The following is a 21705-nucleotide window of genomic DNA, read 5'->3' on the forward strand; positions in this document are numbered from 1 at the left end:
ATCTGTAATTGGAGTTCCTGAAAGAGGAAAGCGAGGGGGGGAAACTGAAAAACATATTTTAAGAAATATGGCTGTAAATGTTTCACATTTGATGAACAAACACTATAAACCCATAGATTCAAACAGTTCAATGAGCCTCAAGAAAGATAAACCCAAAATTATCACTGGAAAATCACTGCTTAAATCTCTTTTTCTTCCATGGTTTCTACCCTTGTATGTCAGTTTTATAAATAACTTTATTCTTTTTTTGTTAAAATAAATTTATTTCTTTATTTTTGGCTGCATTGGGTCTTTGTTGCTGTGCGCGGGCTTTCTCTAGTTGCGGCGAGTGGGGGCTACCCTTTGTTGCGGTGCGTGGGCTTCTCATTGCTGTGACTTCTTGTTGTGGAGCACGGGCTCTAGGTGCATGGGCTTCAGTAGTTGTGGATCGCAGCCTCCAGTAGTTGTGGCTCACGGGCTCTAGAGTGCAGGCTCAGTAGTTGTGGTGCACGGGCTTAGTTGCTCTGTGGCATCTTCCCAGACCAGGGCTCGAACCCGTATTCCCTGCATTGGCAGGTGGATTCTCAACTGCTGTGCCACAAAGGAAGCCCCAATAACTTTATTCTTGTAATTGTTTTCTTCTGCGTTCACGTCTCTAGCAATGTATTATATGAAACATTCTCCTTTTATCTCATTCACCAAACCATTGTGTTCCATGTTTCCTTAAATTTTTTTTCCAAGAGGCTTTGCCTTTATTGTATTTAGTTGTAGCCTTGCTTATGAACCATTTAAGGATTTTTCTAATTATTCCTAAATTAATTGGGCTGTTAAATTAAATGTTAATTTATTTTAATTAACCACTTTTACAAGAAGCATGGAGGACGGTGTCATTCCAAACGTAAAACAACAGAGTGTCACAAAAGATTGAAAATTGCTGTCTTATTTGGTGCACTTGACATTGATGTGATTTAGAAGTCAGCTTTGGGCAAAGCCAATGTATGTGGTCTGGAGAGGGGTTGTTATTCTTGCCTAGTGCGGGTGGAAGCAACCTTGTAGCTTGAGTATTGATTTGAATTACTTATTCATCTGATACCTTTATCCTTTGAATGTCTGTTTAGTATATGTCAGGATGAGATATTTTGAAAGGAGAACCCTGCTAACTGTGTGGTAAATATTGTCTAGGTCCATGCTTCTATGCCCTTTGTGGGTCATAGACTACATTTGAGAATCTGATAAAGCTATGGACTCTTGACTCCAAAAATGGATGTGATTAAAATTTACATTCAGTTTCAAAGGACTCATAGTCTTTATGACGGAGATATAAAGTAATATAGTTTTGATAATTTACTTTTTACATTCCCTATGTTTTGTACATGTTGCACTTAATTATATACTGTGAGATACTTCTTTTCGGAAACTGTGAGTGGTATTTATATACTCATGGGCCTTCAGGCCCGACATTTCCAGTTAATTTCACATTAGCCTTATGTATTCAACCGCAGTTACCAATTATGTTCTTAGTGAAGAAAACTATAAAATTAAAAATAGGAGCTTCTTTCTAAAATTTTTTTAGGTACATTATAATTATTTCCCCCAGTTTATATAGTTTTTAGTTAGAAGAAAGTTATATTTTTCATGAGACAAACTTTTTTTTTTTTTTTTTGGTGGTACGCGGGCCTCTCACTGTTGTGGCCTCTCCCGCTGCGGAGCACAGGCTCCGGACGCGCAGGCTCAGCGGCCATGGCTCACGGGCCCAGCCGCTCCGCGGCACGTGGGATCTTCCCGGACCGGGGCACGAACCCGTGTCCCCTGCGTTGGCAGGCGGACTCTCAACCACTGCGCCACCAGGGAAGCCCATGAGACAAACTTTTTGTCTGTGTCTTTAATTACATCTTTGATGTTGAATAGTGTTTTATTTCTTAGATGTTAACTTGCCATTTTTAAGGATTTCATAACTCCTCTCAAGTGAACAATTCTTTTTTTCCTCCTCTGTTGGCTCCTGGCAGGTGAATTGGTCTTGCTTGTTGGCCTAGTATAGACAGAATAGTTGTTTAGATTGACTTTAAGATTGAATAGTTGAGAGGCCTTGTGTGTTATATCTTTATGCCTGTCTGCTAGTGTAAGGTGATGTGGGAAATACTTTGACGAGAAAGGTCAGTTCACTCATGCCCTTCCCCTACTTAATGCTCTTTGTGGCTGCACCTTTCTTCTAGGATGAATCTGCTTTAGCGTAATCTGATGACTGCCTGCCCCTTTGGGTGCTCTTGTTTGCTCTGCCCTCTACTCTAGGCCATCATGGCCTTTATGTTTCTCAAATGAGCTGTGGGCTCTTCTGTCTCAGCCACTCCCCGCCCCCCCCCCCCCCCCCCCCCCCCCCCCCGCCTTTCTGGTCAGTGCCTTCAGAGCTTCTGAGTTTCCGTTTAAGTGTTCCTTCTTTGGAGATGTATTCTTTATTATCACCCTATGGGTTCTTCAGGCTGGATCCTGTCTGCTGGTATGCTTTGTAATCTTCCTTCACAGCATAATGAAGAACTGCACTTTAAAGACTTTTGTGTGTGTACTTATATGCTAAATACCTCGTTCTTTCTATAGGTCGAAAACTTTAAGAGGGAAGGAATGGTGATTCTCTTGTTCACTATTGTATGTTTCCTCAACTCCTAGCACAGCGCTTGTCCAGTAGGGCCGATGGTGAATGAAGTGAAGGTCTAATGGTGTAGTTGACACACATGCACACATAGTGCAGTATGAAACAGTTAATATGTGTTTTCAACTGTAAATAAATAAATCATTGGACTAGAGACCCAAGGAACAAAAAGCTGAAAGGGAATGAAATAAAATAACATACATTTAAAAATTTTATATCGTTTTCTATCTCTTACACAAAATCCATTCTCAAACAAAGTTAATTGTTGTTAATTCCAAATAACTCGCCTCTAATTTAAAAGGCCTGTTTTTCTTTCCCTGTAGTGGGTAGTTTTACACTTTTTTAGTCTTAAACACACACAGATTTACATGAAGCGGGAACAGCGCCTGGTGTGATGAGTCCTCTGTGAGAGGAATAGTACTTTGGTGTTCCAGGGAAGACAGGGTGTGGTTCCTATACTTGTTAGGGGCAGTAGGAAGCTACCAGAGGGAGAGTGGAGTTGAGTTACACCTTTTATTTGGTATGCAGACATAAGCAGGCCAAACAAAACTCTCACTTTTCCCCTCTCATTTGTGTCGTAAGCACGCTGTGTCTCCCCAGGCTGGAATTTGGACTCAGCGTCTTACCTAGGCTGACAGGTGAGGAAGTATAGACCTAGAGTGGCTAAAAGACTTCACCAAAGAAGGGAGCCCCAGAGCTGGCCAGAGAACTCAGTCCCTGAACTGTCCCCAGGCTTTTTCTCCAGCCAGTAGGGACCTCCTTCCACAGGGGAGGTACTCCTCTGTGCCTGCCTTTGGGAGAAGGCAGACATCCCAGTGACCTAGGAGTGAGGGGTGGGCTGAAGTTGGGAGGGTCCCGGGCCTTGGGGTCAGACCAGGGCTCCAGTTCTGCACAGACACTTCGCAGGGAGCAGACAAGTTACCTTTGCAACTCCTTTTCCTATTCTGCAACATAGGGATTGTGATAGTACTTGCAGTGGTGTTGGGAAGACCAAATGGCATAGCATTTGTAGATTGCCTAATTGAGCGATAGGTATTTGATAATGAGACTATGTGATAATTCTCATAATCAACGAGGATGAGCCTTCTGGGCAAAGTATCCTTTCCTAAAATGGTGCCATAGTCCTTAATCCATAAGGAGTAATGAAATTACGTAGGACGTTTAGCATAGTGCCTGGCAGATGGTTGGTATCCGGGATGTAAGGTAGTAGTTACACTGTTACAATGAAAATTGTTCATTACTGTGTGACAAATTATATAGCTGATGAAAAGCAGAAATAGAAATCTGATGCATATCCCAGTTTAGGAAGTCACTGTTTTAAATGGCATTTCCTTACCTACCATTTAAAAATTGTTTTACAACCACAATCTTGGTTATACTGATAAAGAATGGCTTAATTTTATAATTAATGTTACATTTTTCATTTAGTCCTGGCTCTTAGTCTTTTATACCTGTACAGTAACCCAAATTTCTTCAGCATTGTCATGGAACTGTTCCATATAATGTCATTATATTAATTAATTTTTAAATACATTTTTTATTTTAGAATAGTTTAGACTTAGTGACAGTTGGAGATAGTACAGAGAATTTCCATATATCCTGTGTCCAGTTTCTTCTGTTGTTAAATCTTACATTACAGTGTATATTTGTTACAACTAACGATCCAATATTGGCACATTATTATTTACTTAAACTCTGTACTTTATTCCAATTTCATTCATTTTTCCTAATGTTCTTTTCTTCTTCCCAGATCCCATCCAGGACACCACATTATATTTAGTCATCATGTCTCCTTATCCGTGTCTTGGCTGTTACAGTTTCTCAGACTCTCTTTGTTTTTGATGACTTGAACAGTTTTAAGGGGTGCCAGTCAGGTATTTTATACACTGTTCCTCAGTTTGGGTTTGTCTGGTGTTTTTATCATGGTTTGGCTGGAGTTATGGGTTTTGGGAAGATGACCATAGAGGTGAAGTGCCCTTCTCATCAGATCAGGAGCTCATGCTCTCAACGTGACTTGTCACTGATGATCTTAACTTTGATCACTTGGCTACGTAAATTGTTTGGGTTTTTTCTGTCCAGATTTGTCTCTTCTCCTGGTTATTTATATAGTAATTGTTTATATCCATATGGACTCATGGATTCATGATTAGAATCCAGTGCTCTGTCATTTATTTTCTTGCTCAGATTGTTCCAGCTTCGGCCAGTGGGAGCTCTTTCGGTTGCTCCTGTGTCCTTTTAACATGATCCCATTGTTTTTTTGTTTTTTGAACACTTCCTCACTTGGTGCACTTACAAGATACTTCAAGCTCACATTACATCTTCCTTGTCCCCGTCCTGGAATCAGCCATCTCTCCAAGAAGTCCTTGTTCTTTTGTTGATGCGTGGTATTGGAAACCAAGATCTGGTCTCCAGATAAATGAGCTCTTTCTGTGCTAGTGTCAAAGCAGAGGTGAGAGATTTAATGTCCAAATTGTCCTAATTGCTTTTCCCACTTTTCTTTCCATTTTTCTTCACTGAAAACCCTGGGAGAGTATCTCATACGCTTTTATTTTTTCCTCGATTTATCCCCTCAACAGTTGGAGTTCATCTTTTGAAAGTGTATGTGTGTCATACAGCATATTTATATTTATAGTGACTTCTTAAAATTTAAAGTAGAAAAAAGATAAGGCGATGCAGACAACTCATCTGTTTCCTACAGAAAGTGGCTCTTCAGTTACTTGATTTCTGAGAATTACATGGGAAGTAATGACATAAAATACTTTTTTCAGATATAAATTCAAATTAGAATAAGGGGATTTTTAAAATGTTCTCACTTGTAAGAAAGAGAGAAAGTAGAGGGAGATCATAATTCTTTTTTGCTATGTTTAAAGTTTTAAACATTCGTCTTGTGTCTCTTTAAACTCTTAAATGTTTTGGGTGCACTTGGCATAGGGATAAGCCTCTTTGTTTGTTTTTCCTCCCAGCTTTGACGCAGGTTTTCATCTTTCAGATGTCCCTGCCTTAGTCCCAGAGTTCTCTTTACTTAAGCCTATAAAAACCTTCGAATGAATCATCATTTTATGTTGCTTTTCTTTAAATGTTTTTTTCGTTGGCATTTCATTGTAAATTACATCCACAGTGAGACTGAAGTGGTGCTTATTTTCACTTCCTGTATTGAAAGAAGTGCTCCCTGCATCCACTCCTGTACAACCAGGTGCACCTAAGAAGAGTTTTTATTCCCTTTTGATTGTCTCCTTGCTAATCTGTACACATACAATCTAGTATTGATTTGCAAAGCTTTGGATAAAGATATATCAATAGATATACTCACATTTTTGGGGGGCATTAGAACTGGCAAAAATAAGAATGCACACTTGAAAATGTCTTTTTCTTTGTCCCCTTGTTTTTGGGTCTTTGTTGCTGCGTGCGGGCTTTCTCTAGTTGCGGCGAGCGGGAGCTACTCTTCGTTGTGGTACGTGGACTTCTCATTGCGGTGACTTCTCTTATTGCGGAGCACGGGCTCTAGGCATGCGGGCTCAGGAGTGGTGGCTCACGGGCTCTAGAGCGCAGGCTCAGTAGTTGTGGCACACGGGCTTAGTTGCCCCGCGGCATGTGGGATCTTCCCGGACCAGGGCTCGAACCCTTGTCCCCTGCGTTGGCAGGCGGATTCTTAACCACTGTGCCACCAGGGAAGCCCTGTCCCCTTGTTTTTAAGTACTCAACTGTTGGCAGTAAAATTGCAGAAATAATAGAAATAATCACATTTGTCTTTTATCTATAGCATGACTCATATGTTTTTAAATACCTAAAACTTTTCTTTTTTTTGTTCTAGTTCTTTTTGGATATCTTCTGGTTAACCAGAAGTGAAGAATAATAATGTGAAGTCTTTAAAGCATTTTGTAATATTTGTTTATATGATTCTATTTTCTGAAAGCCTTCATCTGAAAATATTTTAAAATAGCTTTTACAGTTATTTCTATTTCTAATGATGAGTAAAGTTTATCCATGTGGGATAATTTTTCTTCATATATATATATATATATATGTTTTCTATCTTTGTGTTCTGTTTTGTTCGACCTACACCAGGACTGCTAAAGTATACCTTGTATAAATCGTTGTGTGAAATAAAAGACTTCTAGAAGATCTAAGCCAGGCAGGCCTTATACACTCATCTCTGTAACCCTTTCCAAGACCTAACCCTATCCATTTCTTCTATAAGACATATTGACTGATGCTCACAGCATCATGAATGCTTATGACTAATAGGCTCTCTCTAGAATGCCTGTGATTTTCCGTTCCCATCAGTTGAACTATATGCTTATCAGGAGTTCCTGGTTTGTTCCTAAATCTTTTTAGGTCTATTGTATGCTTTAATTGTAATTGCAGAATTTAGTAAACTATCATGCAAATATATGAGATGTGAATGCAAAAGAGAATTGTAGTTTCTGTATAAACTAATTTGGAATGCTTTGGAAAGCCTCAAGATAGGTCGTGAAAAGAAACTTACCATCGAATTAGGGATAGGAGAGAACTGTTGAAGTTTAGGTAATCCAGAAAAATTACCCTCTGAAAATCTTTAAATTCTTGTTCCATTTTAAAGAACTAGAGAGTGGGGATGGCAGATGCAGTGCTTTGGTTGTGGTATATGTGACAAAGTTGACTCGTGACTTTTCTCAGGGACTCACACCAAAAGACAAGGCTGTAGCCTCATCAAAGCCGTGGCAGATTTAAACCCATTCACGGGCTTAAAGTAAAAATAAAATGTTTAACTTTTGTATGTTTGTCAGTTATCTATTTTAATTTAACAAACCATACCAAAGCTTAATGGCTTAAAGTAAAAACCATTTATTATCTGTTATGGTATTGAGTGGTTCTTCTGCTTTTCGTGGTGTTGGCTTGGGCTCAGGGACAGCTGGAAGGTCCAAAATAGCCTCACTCCCACACTAGCAAGTTGGCACTGGCTGTCAGCTGGGATGGGAGCTTAGCAAGACTTTGACCTATCTGGTTCTCCTTCATGCAGCCTCTCCACCTGGCTAGTTAGGCTTCGAAGACCATGGCAGTCTCAGGGTAGTTGAATTTCTTACATGGTGGCTAGCATGCCCTGGAGTACAAAGGTGGCCTTCTTAAGGCTTAGGCCCAGAACTGACCCAGAGTCACTTTTGCTACATTGCGTTGGTTAAAGCAGGTCACAGGGTCAACCCACATTCAAGAGGAGGTGATTATACAAGGATGTGAATGCTGGGAGGCCAGCAAAGTAACAGCCAACACAGATGTTTCAGATTTTTTATTTGCATGTCTCATTTTTGATGCTTTTAATATATATTTCAATAAATGAAAGTGTTTGTAAGCAAACAATAATTTGATTAAAACTTGTATTCTTACTATTAAATGTGGGAACGAAGGGATTTCAGCCCGTGTCATTCTGATTCCAAAACCATTATTCCTTATACCATACTCCATTGCTCTTGTTTTGGTCAGTAAATAGTCATGTTAGCACCTAGGGTTACAGTATCAGTTAAACAATATTATTGTCAGAAGTCTATCTTTAATTCCTGTAGCCTTTAAAATTTCACATTCTTCAAATTATTAAATGTGATTTTATTAAAATACAATTTAGATAATAATTATATCTGAAGTATCAAAGATAAAATTGTTAACCTTACAAATCCATTTATTCAGCAGTTATTGGGCATGTCATCTGCACCAGGCACTGTTCTAGACACTGGAGGAACAGTGGTAAAAAAGACAGATGAGGTCCCTGCCTTCATGGAGCTTCAGGTCTAGTTGGGGGGATATTCTCTTGTTCATTTCCATAGAAAATCTTGTTTTAAAATATCTACTTTCGTTTAAAAAAAAAGAATTTTAGTTAAAGAAAAGAGTTTGAGTGTCTATACTGAAAAATAAAGAAGACATGCTAGGTTTGTAAAGACCCTACACTCTGAATCAATGCAAAAGTTACATAGTGAATGTTGGATAAACTTGAGATTTGATAACAGCTTGCCTGGAGGTAGGCTGATAAATGTTCTACTACCAGCCGATAGTAAAGATCAGCTAATATTAATTGGCTCTTACAGTACACACCAACCTTGTGCCACCTCAAACTTAGCTTAGCTCCTTTTAATTTATACTGCAAGCCAAGCAAGCTATTGTGTATAAGTTCTTTAAAAAAGAAACTTAGAAAATCCAACCCCTCTGCCTACCCCTCCTCCCTTTCCCACAGTGGCAAAAGTCTCCCTTTCCCACAGTGGCAAATGCCTGCCTTTAAATATTATTTAATAGGGAATAGGTTAATGGGGAGGTGGAGATGGCGGAGACAGCGCCACACGGCTGAGAACTGCGCTCATGTGGAATGAAATTTTTTTTTTTTTCTTTGCGGTACGCGGGCCTCTCACCGCTGCGGCCTTTCCCGTTGCGGCGGAGCACAGGCTCCGGACGCGCAGGCTCAGCGGCCATGGCTCACGGGCCCAGCCGCTCCGTGGCATGTGGGATCTTCCCGGACCGGGGCACGAACCCGTGTCCCCTGCATCGGCAGGCGGACTCTCAACCACTGCGCCACCAGGGAAGCCCTGGAATGAAATATTTTACGTTTAAGGGCTTTGCTAAAGAACTTTTAATGAACTATTTTGTTTGTTTTTTAGGGCTTTTGCAAAACCGCCGATGTTCTCAAGCTCATCTAATCCAGCTTCATCATTTTTGAGCTATTTCAGGCACCATGTGGTTTCACCTACTATGTCAGAGCAGAACTATTTAACCCCAAGTTATTTGAATTTTTGTCTTTCACATGTTTCATTTAAAAACTACACTAAACCCCCTTGGGTTGAGTTTAAGACATGCTTTTCTTAGACCAGATTCTATGTCAAGTGAAGGGTACTTGAGCAAAGTTTTATGTTAAAAGAATGCAACATTGTTTTCTGTGACTGTCAGAAGTTTAGTACCAGAAAGACATTTCACATTTGTATGTTTTCAAACACAAGTAAGAAAAATGTTTCAGGGCAGCTGATGTAGACCTTGTACTACTTTCCCCATCCAAAATAATTGGTATCCATGGGAACATTCTGAACCAGTCAACTGACCACATTAGCTCATCTCACATGAGCTGATACAGAATGAGGTTTTGGATGCTTTTGGTTAGTTAATTGAAATGATGCAAGTTCTCTTGAGCTTACAACTAGTATTTATTTTTCCTAGATTTTGTGTCTAAATGTTTTTTTTTTTAAAGGAAAAAAAGGAATAAACTTTAGCTTGATTTCTCTTCCTACCCCTCCCCCCCATTATGTATTGTTTCTTAGCTAAAGCTTCCAAACTAAGTTGTTTTTCTTAGGCTGCTTTTTTTTTTTATACAACTTTATTGGAGTATATTTGCTTTACAATGTTGTGTTAGTTTCTGCTGTATAACAAAGTGAATCAGCTATATGTATACATATATCCCCATATCCGCTCCCTCTTGCCTCTCCCTCCCACCCTCCCTATCCCACCCCTCTAGGTGGTCACTAAGCACCGAGCTGATCTCCCTGTGCTATGCAGCAGCTTCCCCCCGCCATGTCCTCAAGTCCATTCTCCACGTCTGCATCTTTTTTCCTGTCCTGCCCCTAGGTTCTTCAGAATCTCTTTTTTTTTTTTTAGATTCCATATATATGTGTTAGCATACGGTATTTGTTTTTCTCTTTCGGACTTACTTCACTCTGTATGACAGTCTCTAGGTCCATCCACCTCATTACAGATAACTCAATTTCGTTTCTTTTTATGGCTGAGTAATATTCCATTGTATATATGTGCCATATCTTCTTTATCCATTCATCTGCCAGTGGACACTTAGGTTGTTTCCATGTCCTGGCTATTGTAAATAGAGCTTCAGTGAACATTGTGGTACATGACTCTTTTTGAATTATGGTTTTCTCAGGGTATATGTCCGGTAGTGGGATTGCTGGGTCATATGGTAGTTCTATTTTTAGTTTTTTAAGGAAACTCCATACTGTTCTCCACAGTGGGTGTATCAATTTAAATTTCCACCAACAGTGCAAGAGGGTTCCCTTTTCTCTACACCCTCTCCAGCATTTATTGTTTGCAGATTTTTTGTTGATGGCCATTCTGACCAGTGTGAGGTGATACCTCATTGTAGTTTTGATTTGCATTTCTCTACTAATTAGTGATATTGAGCATCCTTTCATGTGTTTGTTGGCAATCTGTATATCTTCTTTGGAGAAATGTCTGTTTAGCTCTTCCACCCATTTTTGGATTGGATTGTTTGTTTTTTTGATATTCAGCTGCATGAGCTGCTTATATATTTTGGAGATTAATCTTTTGTCAGTTGCTTCGTTTGCAAATATTTTCTCCCATTCTGAGGGTTGTCTTTTCATCTTATTTATGCTTTCCTTTGCTGTGCAAAAGCTTTTAAGTTTCATTAGGTCCCATTTGTTTATTTTTGTTTTTATTTCCATTTCTCTAGGAGGTGGGTCAAAAAGGATATTGCTGTGATTTATGTCATGGAATGTTCTTCCTGTGTTTTCCTCTAAGAGTTTTATAGTGTCTGGCCTTACATTTCGGTCTTTAACCCATTTTGGGTTTATTTTTGTGTGTGGTGTTAAGGAACGTTCTAATTTCATTCTTTTACATGTAGCTGTCCAGTTTTCCCAGCATCACTTATTGAAGAGGCTGTCTTTTCTCTGTTGTATATTCTTGCCTCCTTTTGTCAAAAATAAGGTGACCATATATGTGTGGGTTTACCTCTGGGCTTTCTGTCCTGTTCCATTGATCTGTATTTCTGTTTTTGTGCCAGTACCATACTGTCTTGATTACTGTAGCTTTGGAGTGTAGTCTGTAGTCAGGGAGCCTGATTCCTCCAGCTCCATTTTTCTTTCTCCACATTGCTTTGGCTATTCAGGGTCTTTTGTGTTTCCATACAAATAGTGAAATTTTTTGTTCTAGTTCTGTGAAAGTTGCCATTGGTAGTTTGATAGTGATTGCATTGAATCTGTAGATTGCTTTGGGTAGTGCAGTCATTTTCACAATGTTGATTCTTCCAATCCAAGAACATGGTATATCTCTCCATCTGTTTGTGTCATCTTTAATTTCTTTCATCAGTGTCTTATAGTTTTCTGCATACAGGTCTTTTGTCTCCTTAGGTAGGTTTATTCCTAGGTATTTTATTCTTCTTGTTGCAGTGGTAAATGGGAGAGGTTCCTTAATTTCTGTTTCAGATTTTTCATCATTAGTGTATAGGCATGCAAGAGATTTCTGTGCATTAATTTTGTATCCTGCTACTTTACCAAATTCATTCATTAGCTCTACTAGTTTTCTGGTAGCATCTTTAGGATTCTCTAGTTATAGTATCATGTCATCTGCAAACAGTGACAGTTTTACTTCTTTTCCGATTTGGATTCCTTTTATTTCTTTTTCTTCTCTGATTGCTGTGGCTAAAACTTCCAAAACTATTTTGTATAATAGTGGTGAGAGCGGGCAATCTTGTCTTTTTCCTGATCTTAGTGGAAATGGTTTCAGTTTTTCACCATTGAGAATGATGTTGGCTGTGGGTTTGTCATATATAGCCTTTATTATGTTGAGGTAAGTTCCCTCTATGCCTACTTTCTGGAGGGTTTTTAACCATAAATGGAGGTTGAATTTTGTCAAAAGCTTTTTCTGTATCTATTAAGTTGATCATATGGTTTTTATTCTTCAATTTGTTAATATGGTTTATCACATTGATTGATTTGTGTATACTGAAGAATCCTTGCATTCCTGGGATACACCCCACTTGATCATGGTGTATGATCCTTTTAATGTGCTGTTGGATTCTGTTTGCTAGTACTTTGTTGAGGATTTTTGCATCTGTGTTTGTCAGTGATATTGGCCTGTAGTTTTCTTTTTTTGTGACATCTTTGTCTGGTTTTGGTATCAGGGTGATGGTGGCCTCATAGAATGAGTTTGGGAGTGTTCCTCCCTCTGCTATATTTTGGAAGAGTTTGAGAGGATGGGTGTGAGTTCTTCTTTAAATGTTTGATAGAATTCACCTGTGAAGCCGTCTGGTCCTGGGCTTTTGTTTGTTGGAAGATTTTTTTTTTTTTTTTTGTGGTACGCGGGCTTCTCACTGTTGTGGCCTCTCCCGTTGCGGAGCACACACTCCGGATACGCAGGCTCAGCGGCCATGGCTCATGGGCCCAGCTGCTCTGTGGCATGTGGGATCTTCCCGGACCGGGGCATGAACCCGTGTCCCGTGCACCGGCAGGCGGACTCTCAACCACTGTGCCACCAGGGAAGCCCTGTTGGAAGATTTTTAATCAGAGTTTCAATTTCATTGCTTGTGATTGGTCTGTTTATATTTTCTATTTCTTCCCGGTTCACTCTTGGAAGGTTGTGCTTTTATAAGAATTTGTCCATTTCTTCCAGGTTGTCCATTTTATTGGTATATAGCTGCTTGTAGTGATCTCTCATGAGCATTTGTATTTCTTCAGTGTCAGTTGTTACTTCTCCTTTTTCATTTCTAATTCTATTGACTTGAGTCTTCTCCCTCTTGATGAGTCTGGCTAAAGGTTTATCAATTTTGTTTATCTTCTCAAAGAACCAGCTTTTAGTTTTATTGATCTTTGCTATCATTTCCTTCATTTCTTTTTCATTTATTTCTGATCTGATCTTTGTGATTTCTTTCCTTCTGCTAACTTTGGGGTTTTTTTGTTCTTCTTTCTCTAATTGCTTTAGGTATAAGGTTAGGTTGTTTATTTGCGTTGTTTCCTGTTTCTTGAGGTAGGATTGTATTGCTGTAAACTTCCCTCTTAGAACTGCTTTTGCTGTATCCCATAGGTTTTGGGTCGTTGTGTTTTCATTGTCATTTTTTTCTGGGTATTTTTTGAGTTCCTCTTTGATTTCTTCAGCTATCTCTTGGTTATTTAGTAGTGTATTGTTTAGCTTCCATGTGTTTGTATTTTTTTTTTTTTTTTTTTTGGCTGCACCGGGTCTTAGTTGAGGCATGTGGGATCTAGTTCCCGGACCAGGGATTGAAACCGGGCCCCCTGCGTTGGGAGCGCAGAGTCTTAGCCACTGGACCACCAGGGAAGTCCGTGTTTGTATTTTTTACAGATTTTTTCCTATAATTGATATCTAGTCTCATAGTGTTGTGGTCCAAAAAGATACTTGATACAATTTTAGTTTTCTTAAATTTACCAAGGCTTGATTTGTGACCCAAGATATGATCTGTCCTGGAGAATGTTCCATGAGCACTTGAGAAGAAAGTGTATTCTGTTGTTTTTGGGTGGAAAGTCCTAAAAATATCAGTTAAGTCCATCTTGTTTAATGTATCATTTAAAGCTTGTGTTTCCTTATTTATTTTCATTTTGGATGATCTGTCCATTGGAGAAAGTGGGGTGTTAAAGTCCCTTGCTATGATTGTGTTGATTTCCCCTTTAATGGCTGTTAGCATTTGCCTTATGTATTGAGGTGCTCCTATGTTGGGTGCATAAATATTTACAATTGTTATATCTTCTTCTTGGATTGATCATTATGTAGCGTCCTTCTCTGTCTCTTGTAACAGTCTTTATTTTAAAGTCTATTTTGTGTGATATGAGAATTGCTACTCCAGCTTTCTTTTGATTTCCATTTGCATGGCATATCTTTTTCCATCTCCTCACTTTCTGTCTGTATGTGTCTCTAGGACTGAAGTGTGTCTCTTCTAGACAGCATACATACGGGTCTTGTTTTTTATCCATTCAGCCAGTCTGTGTCTTTAGGTTGGAGCATTTAATCCATTTACACTTAAGGTAGTTATCAATATGTATGTTCCTATTACCATTTTCTTAATTGTTTTGGGTTTCTTATTGTAGATCTTTTCCTTCTCTTGTGCTTCCTGCCTAGAGAAGTTCCTTTAGCATTTGTTATAAAGCTGGTTTGGTGGTGCTGAATTTTCTTAGCTTTTGCTTGTCTGTAAATGTTTTAATTTCTCCGTCGAATCTGAATGAGATTCTTGCTGGGTAGAGTAATCTTGGTTGTAGGTTTTTCCCTTTCATCACTTTAAATAATGTCCTGCCACTCGCTTCTGGCTTGCAGAGTTTCTGCTGAAAGATCAGCTGTTAACCTTATGGGGATTCCCTTGCATGTTATTTGTTACTTTTCCCTTGCTGCTTCTAACATTTTTTCTTTCAATTTAATGTTTGATAGTTTGATTAATATGTGTCTTGGCATGTTTCTCCTTGGATTTTTCCTGTATGGGACTCTCTGTGCTTCCTGGACTTGATTGACTATTTCCTTTCCCATATTAGGGAAGTTTTCAACTTCCCTAACCTGAGTGCTGCCCTGTAGTATATCAGAGAACACAGAAACCCTGACCTACCACATGTCATCAGTGCTCTCTGCTTTGCTGCTCAGGTCACGCTTTCTGTTCTGTGTGCTTCACAAAGCGAAAGCAGTGGGACTCTGACGTCAGGGCAAGAGTTGCCCACTCAGCAGTTAAGCTTGTCACCAACTATCACGTAAGTGATGCTTAGTTCTGTTGATTTGTATCTTCTAGTCCTTTGCTCTTTTTCCCCTGATCCTTAAGTTTTTAGTTTTAAACTTCATTTATGTTAGAAAGAATTCTCTAAACAACAGGAACTGCACATCAGTTTTCTTTATTCGTGGTGAGAGCAGGAACACGGTCGTTATGTTCTCTTCATGAGTTTCTACAAGTACAGATAGAGGAGAAAGATTACAAGGCTGAGGAAGAGACATATCCACAGAGAAGTGTTATGGAGAGTTTTTAAAAGAAATCTCAAGTAATTGAAATTTGAATTCCCTTCATACATTCCTGAATGTTTTCTCTGCTTGTTGTGCTCCATAGACAAGAGTGCGCATTGGGAGATTCAGCTTGTAAGAATTCTGAGTCTGATCCTGAGGACTTTTCAGATGAAACAAATACAGAGAACCTTTATGGTCCCTCTCCCCCCAGCACGCCTCGGCAGAGGAAGCGTCTGTCAACCAAACACCAGAGGAATAATGTAGGGAGGCCCACCAGTCGAGCTAATGTGAAAGGTAAGTCTTGTGCGTAAAACGATATATTTGAGGGAGCGTGGCATTGTTGGTATGTAATCTTTATGTAACATGTAACTATTGATAGATGCTTTTTCTACAATAATGTTAGTTATTCCTCTTATTTTAAATTTGATTTTATGCTGCCTTAAAGTTTTATTTTTAAATATTTGAATTATCACCATTAGCAATATTGTGAATAAAAGAGAAAATAATTCTCCAGAGATAGAAAGGTTTGTCCTGAATTGTTAAAGTCAGTGTGTGAGGCCTTTGCATTCCTTTTAGGACGTGGAAGAGGACAAACGTGGATGAATCAGCGTGCCTGTCCAGGATGGCTGCTGGTGTACGGGATAGGTGGCCTTCTTTTATTCTTTGAATCTCTTAGGCTGAAACTTCTAGATTCTGTCATCCTGACATGATGTATTGGGCACTTTGGGAGACGCAGGGCCAGGCTTTCTTCCCCAGGATTCCCTAGGCGGCCTGAGACCTGTGCTCTGCCGGTGACCATGATGCTGCCCTCATGTACAGGGCCCTCGTTCCCGCTAAGCACAGGGCCTGGATGGTATCCCACCTTATAATCACGCACAGAATCTGTGTTTTACCTTTCTTTCTGTTTGGAATCCCAAAGCCCAGATAGTGTTCTGCTCCTGGAAGCTGTTCCTGCTCCTGAGACTGTTCTCTGTTTTCATTTCTTCCTTCCTCTGAGTGCGTCACAGCTGTTCTGTTCTGAGGCAGAGGAACTGAATCATGCTGACCTGCTTCCTTGTACCTGCTTTCTGGCATGGAACCTCAGGTCACTGAAGCCTTACGGTTTTAGAATTTCTCTGTTAATTTCAGCAAACTGCTTGTCCTGAAACTGATCTCATAGTTTCCTAGAATTCATCTACCTATTACTGTGCAAGATAGGGATATCATTCTTTATCTCCTCTGAGAAATTTCCCCTTATCACATGTTCTCCCTACTGAAAAGAGACTCATTTCCATTTCTCCCTTTCTTTAGCTCATTTTCTTCCTCTCTTTCCCTTTCCCACACATTTCTTCCACACATTGATCTCTCATGGTTAATGTCGGCAAGTTCATTCTGTGTCCCTATCATAGCCCTTCCTCAAGAAAGAAGAAGGGTAAGAGAAATGGACTTTATTGTACTTATTTGCTTGAGTGAAGTCTTATCCAAGGAGGAATTCCTAAGTAATAAATAATCTTTCTTTCCCACAGGGAAGATGATTTTTTTTTACTTTCTTTTCTTTTTTTTTTTTTTTTTGCGGTACGCGGGCCTCTCACTGTTGTGGCCTCTCCCGTTGCGGAGCACAGCCTCCGGACACGCAGGCTCAGCGGCCATGGCTCACGGGCCCAGCCGCTCCGCGGCACGTGGGATCTTCCCGGACCGGGGCACAAACCCATGTCCCCTGCATCGGCAGGTGGACCCTCAACCACTGTGCCACCAGGGAAGCCCTACTTTCTTTTAAAACTGTATTTGTAGTAGGATGTTAACCTATGGTCTATATTTACCCCCGTTGGAAAGTAATAGCTTTCCATTGCAATATATTATCTTTAAAATCAATCCTTTTCCATTTTCTCAAAGAAATTTCTCAGATGCCTACAGGAGTTCCTTTTGAAGCAGCGTCTACTGAACCAATATTAGTTAATACATATTTGCTTCGTGGTGGTGAAATGCGATGATGCCAATAGGATATCTGCTTTGTCTTCACTCGTTCATACTATTTTAGAACCAGAGTTGAGAACACAGTCCCCCCATTTTATAGATTGAGAAAGTGAGGCCCAGGGTTTTAAAGCAACTTCTTAAGGCCAGAAGGCTTGAGATAGTGGCAGGACTAATTTTAGGTACTATTTTTATTTTTATTTTTTGGCCATGCCACACAGCTTGTGGGATCTTACTTCCCTGACCAGGGATTGAACCTGGGCCCTCGGCAGTGAGAACGCAGAGTCCTATCCACTGGACCACCGGGAACTCCCAGGACTAATTTTAGAACTAGTTCTCCTGGTCCTCAGTTTGGACTTTTTTCCCAGTGCAAGCAGCAGGGGTTAAACTTCTCTGAATGTGGTACTTGACATGACTGTACGTCTTTAGTAATCAGTCAGAAAACCCGTCACTGGATACTTGTTGAGCTCTGCTGTCCTTCTGGGCTGTGTCAGAAGTAGAAGGAAGAGGGAAGGTTGTTTCTTTTCCTCCTCAACTTCTTTCAGTTGTTTATTTCATAAAATTACAGAATTTTAGATCTGGAAGGGGTCTCAGAGACCACGTTAATTCCTGCCATTTTGCAGGTGAAGAAAGAGTGCTCATAAACCTTTGGATTTGTAGCTATCTATCAGCAGACCTAGGGCACCAAAGTTCTTAACAACTTATGTTTTTTCTTATTGCAAAAGATTACATGTTTGTCATAGGGAGTTTAGAAAATACAAAAAGAAAGAAAAATACCCATAAACCCAATATGCAGAAATAACAGCTTTTACCATCTTTGCCTTGTAGTCTCTTTACTTGCATATATTTGTGTTGTGATATGATATCATACTATTTTTACTATTTTATAGCTGGCTTCCTTTTTCATTTTAATGATCCATGAACTTTCTGTGCCATAGAATAACCTGTGCTGTTCATTTTAATGGCTGCCGAATCATTTGTAGCAACATTTGCCCGCTTATCACTCACAGTTCTTGAGTGCTTACCTAAGCACTGTGCTGAGCTCGTCAAAAGAGCTGTCTTTTAAATATAGTAATAGCCCAATGAGATGTAGGTTCTATATATTATTATTCAATTTATGGTTGAAGACATGACACAGAGAGTTTCTAGGGCTTGTAGTTTTAACTGTCCCAGTCATGCATATACTAGAAAGCAGTGTGTTTGCTGTCTGGTGAAGTGTTTTTGTCAACATTCTTGTTCATGAACACCAAAAAACGATGGAAATGAAGCAGCCGTGTTGGGCAGTGGGTCATGTTACTGTTTTGGTGATGGCGTGTTTGTGTTGAGCTGGTGGAACAAACAGTACTTGAGAACTCGCCGGCTGCAGCAGCAGAGCGTGGTGGACCGGAGCACACACTTGGTTGCCGGATTGCCTGGATTCCCATCCTGGTTCTACCACCTTCTGTATGTGCCGCCTCCGTGTCTCATTTTCTTTATCTGTGAGGTAATCTGCCTTACGGTGTTGTGAGGGTTTTATGTTCAGTAACTACTAGCTGTCATTATTATTGTGAGCTAAAAGGTTCTTTCTCACTACTTGCCTTAAATTTCAAAGTAGAATTAAATAACTATATCATTGACTGTACCCTTATTAATTGGTGCCCCTCCTTTCAGGACACTGAGTCTTGAGTCACATAGTTACCAAGGTATGGAGTTGGGACTGCAGCCTGGGTCAGTCCTGTCTGGCTTATCCGTTTCTTGTAGCTCTTCCTAGCCCCCTTTCTTCTTCTCACTCTGTATGTTGCCATCATAGTTACTTTTTCTCTGGGTCTTTCTTTCCTCACCTCCCTCCCTTTCCTTTTGCCTTTACCTCTCTTTCCTTTCTTCTGCCTCCTCTTCACATCCCCTTTTTCCTTCCTCCCTTATTTCTCCTTCCTTCTTTCCCTTGACTCGCAACTTCAGTGACTCCATAGGCGGGTATTGCGTTAGATGATCGATAAGCCCTTGCTCGTCTCCAGTAGGAACCACAGAGATGAGCAGGCAGTCCCATCTTGTGTGGTAGAGCTGGGGTGGAGGGGAGAGAGGGGGGCTTCTGTGGGTGCCCACAGGAGGGGATCGAGCAGACCTGGGCTTGGGAAGACTGCTGGAACAAGTGACATTTGTGCTATGGCCTGAAGGCTGAGTCAGGGAGACCAGTATTTCAAACTCATTTGTCAGTCATAATAGTGTATTGGTCTCTCAGTATTTTAAGAGATTTTTAAAATTAATTAGATTGGCCAGATTTATTTAAAAAGCTTTCCAAGGAAATATGAACTGACACATTATTTCTTTCTCTCTGCAACAAGCAAAGGCTGTCTGAATCATACGATTCACTTTAGAACTGCAGTGAAAGTTGAGCTCATCTTTTTAATTAAAATCACCGATAATATTTTCGTTTTTCTGCTTATCTTTTGCTGTGTGACAGCCACCCAAAGCTTAGTGTTATGAAAGCGTCCATTTTATTGTGCTCACGGTTCTGTGGGTAGAGTAACCACTAACACTGTTGTCTTTAGTGATGGTAGCCATTGTCATGAGCTATTATATGGATATGATTCTTTAAATATTCTTATTATCCTAGGCTCAAAATAACCAACTACTGTTGTCATAGGCTTATTTTTTATAACTGGAAATTTAGTACCAGGCAACCTTCTGACCAACTGGTAATAAATTGAGGGTTCCCATGAAAGAACTGCTCACAGAACTCAGGAACACACTTAGTTTATCACTTAAGTTGCCTCATTAGTGTAAATTGAAGTGTGATTGATAGGGGCTCCTTATGAATAAAAAAGACACTTCTATCAGAAAGTTCCAAGGGTTTTAGGAGCTCTGTGTCAGGAACCTGGACAAAACCCAAATATATTCCTTATGTTAAAAAGCAAAATTCAGCCAAGTAAATTTGAAGATTTGATTGGCTTTATTTATGAATCAGGCAGCATTACATCTAGCAACTAGAAGGGTGCTCTGTGTGATTGTGCAAAAATGGAAGGAGTTTTATAGGAAAAAGGGTGGAGTAAGGGAGCTATCAGCAAAAAAAAAAGAAAGGATTATTTTTTGACCAGACATCTTTTTTTATGGGGGTGGGGAGGGATGACAGGGGTTTTATCATGCAGATTGCCTCTTCCTCTGGGGGCTTGTAGAGGGCCTCCCTGATGGGTTACTTTATTGGTATTGACCAGAAAATTCTAGACTGTTCAATTAAAACTACATTTCTGGGAGAGGTTGGAACTGCATTGAAGTAACGTATAAAATATAGGTTTGCCATCATGGGCTTTTAGCATGCGACTGACACCATTTGGGGCCTGTGGTTTTCTTTCTAATACTTCCTGCACCCTGATGAGCATTATCAAATACTAGCAAAGATACGAGGAGATGGCAGCTTTCTTACAAGGCTGGTGTGAGTGTAAATTGTCTCAATCCCTGTGTGGAAGTAATTTGTTAATACGCTCAGACTGAGCTTGGCCCAAGCAAATGCACTTTTGGGAGTAGACTTTGGAGAAGTTCCTGCAGATAAACACAAGAAGTTCTGCAGAAAGACTCGTGTCACTCATTGTGATTTCCTTTCATAATACGCAAGTGGGTAACCACAGACGGGAAAGTTCAAAACAATATGTATCGTAGTGGTTGTCTGAGATAGGGGAGGCATGAGGAGGGGGCCTAGGGATGTAGGACAAAGATGAGGTCACCACTGCCCACAATGTTTTATTTCTTTGTAGTGATGGACTTTAGATGTGTTTAAAATTATTTTATTTGACTTTTGCATTTTCCTGATTTTGTTTCCCTGGAAATGTTAAAGATATTTTTGTTTTCAAAATATTAACTTCTGCTTTTAGAAGCTGTGCTAAATATTAAATATATAACAGTGTTATGATATCTAGGTAAAGATGGTTAGCTCTTTATTACCTAAAAACTACCAGCTATGTGACATCCTGACAGATGTAACCTACCATTTCAGCTCTTGAATTAACTCACTGACCAGGCTTGATTTCATACTTTGATGAGTAACAGAATTTAACTGTGGTGTTCCTTCAGATCATATTTTTTGGATAATTGTAAATAACTACCAAACTACAGCAATTAAGATTTTGATAAATTTTGGACCATAATGTGTAGCTACCCATGTGTAGCTGTTTCTCCTTAAGTCTGGTTTAAGGAGAGACAAACTGTCTCATCCTTAAATTTTTGTTCTTTTTAATTAGTAGAAGGAAGTAAATCCAGTTCATCTCATGGTTTTAAGTAGGTTAAATAAGAATGAAGACACCCAGGCCAAAGCCCTTTTCAGGGTGAGTCGGCCTCGTCATCATTATCAGCCCCATTTTGCAGGAGTAAATGTGATACGGTTGGAGCCAGTTCAGAGCTGGCGATCTGTAACCTGGCCTATGCGTGTGCGCATATACACACACGTATGCAGGAGTAAATGTGATACCGGTTAGAGCCAGTTC

The 21705-nt window shown here is 39.8% G+C and overlaps 1 protein-coding gene across 6 annotated transcripts in view; it reads left to right on the forward strand.

Annotated features, from left to right (window-relative positions):
- Positions 1 to 21705, forward strand: part of MAP3K4 (mitogen-activated protein kinase kinase kinase 4) — a 112137-nt gene that overhangs the window by 17403 nt on the left and 73029 nt on the right. For all 6 annotated transcript variants that reach the window (XM_029224037.1, XM_029224038.1, XM_029224035.1 and 3 more), the window contains exon 2: positions 15405 to 15595. In XM_029224037.1, the coding sequence (XP_029079870.1) occupies positions 15405 to 15595 (191 nt within the window). The remainder of the gene's footprint in view (positions 1 to 15404; positions 15596 to 21705) is intronic.

The sequence above is a fragment of the Monodon monoceros genome, unplaced genomic scaffold, assembly GCF_005190385.1.
Source record: "Monodon monoceros isolate NGI ecotype Baffin Bay Population unplaced genomic scaffold, NGI_Narwhal_1 Super_Scaffold_15, whole genome shotgun sequence".
Lineage (NCBI taxonomy): Eukaryota > Metazoa > Chordata > Mammalia > Artiodactyla > Monodontidae > Monodon > Monodon monoceros.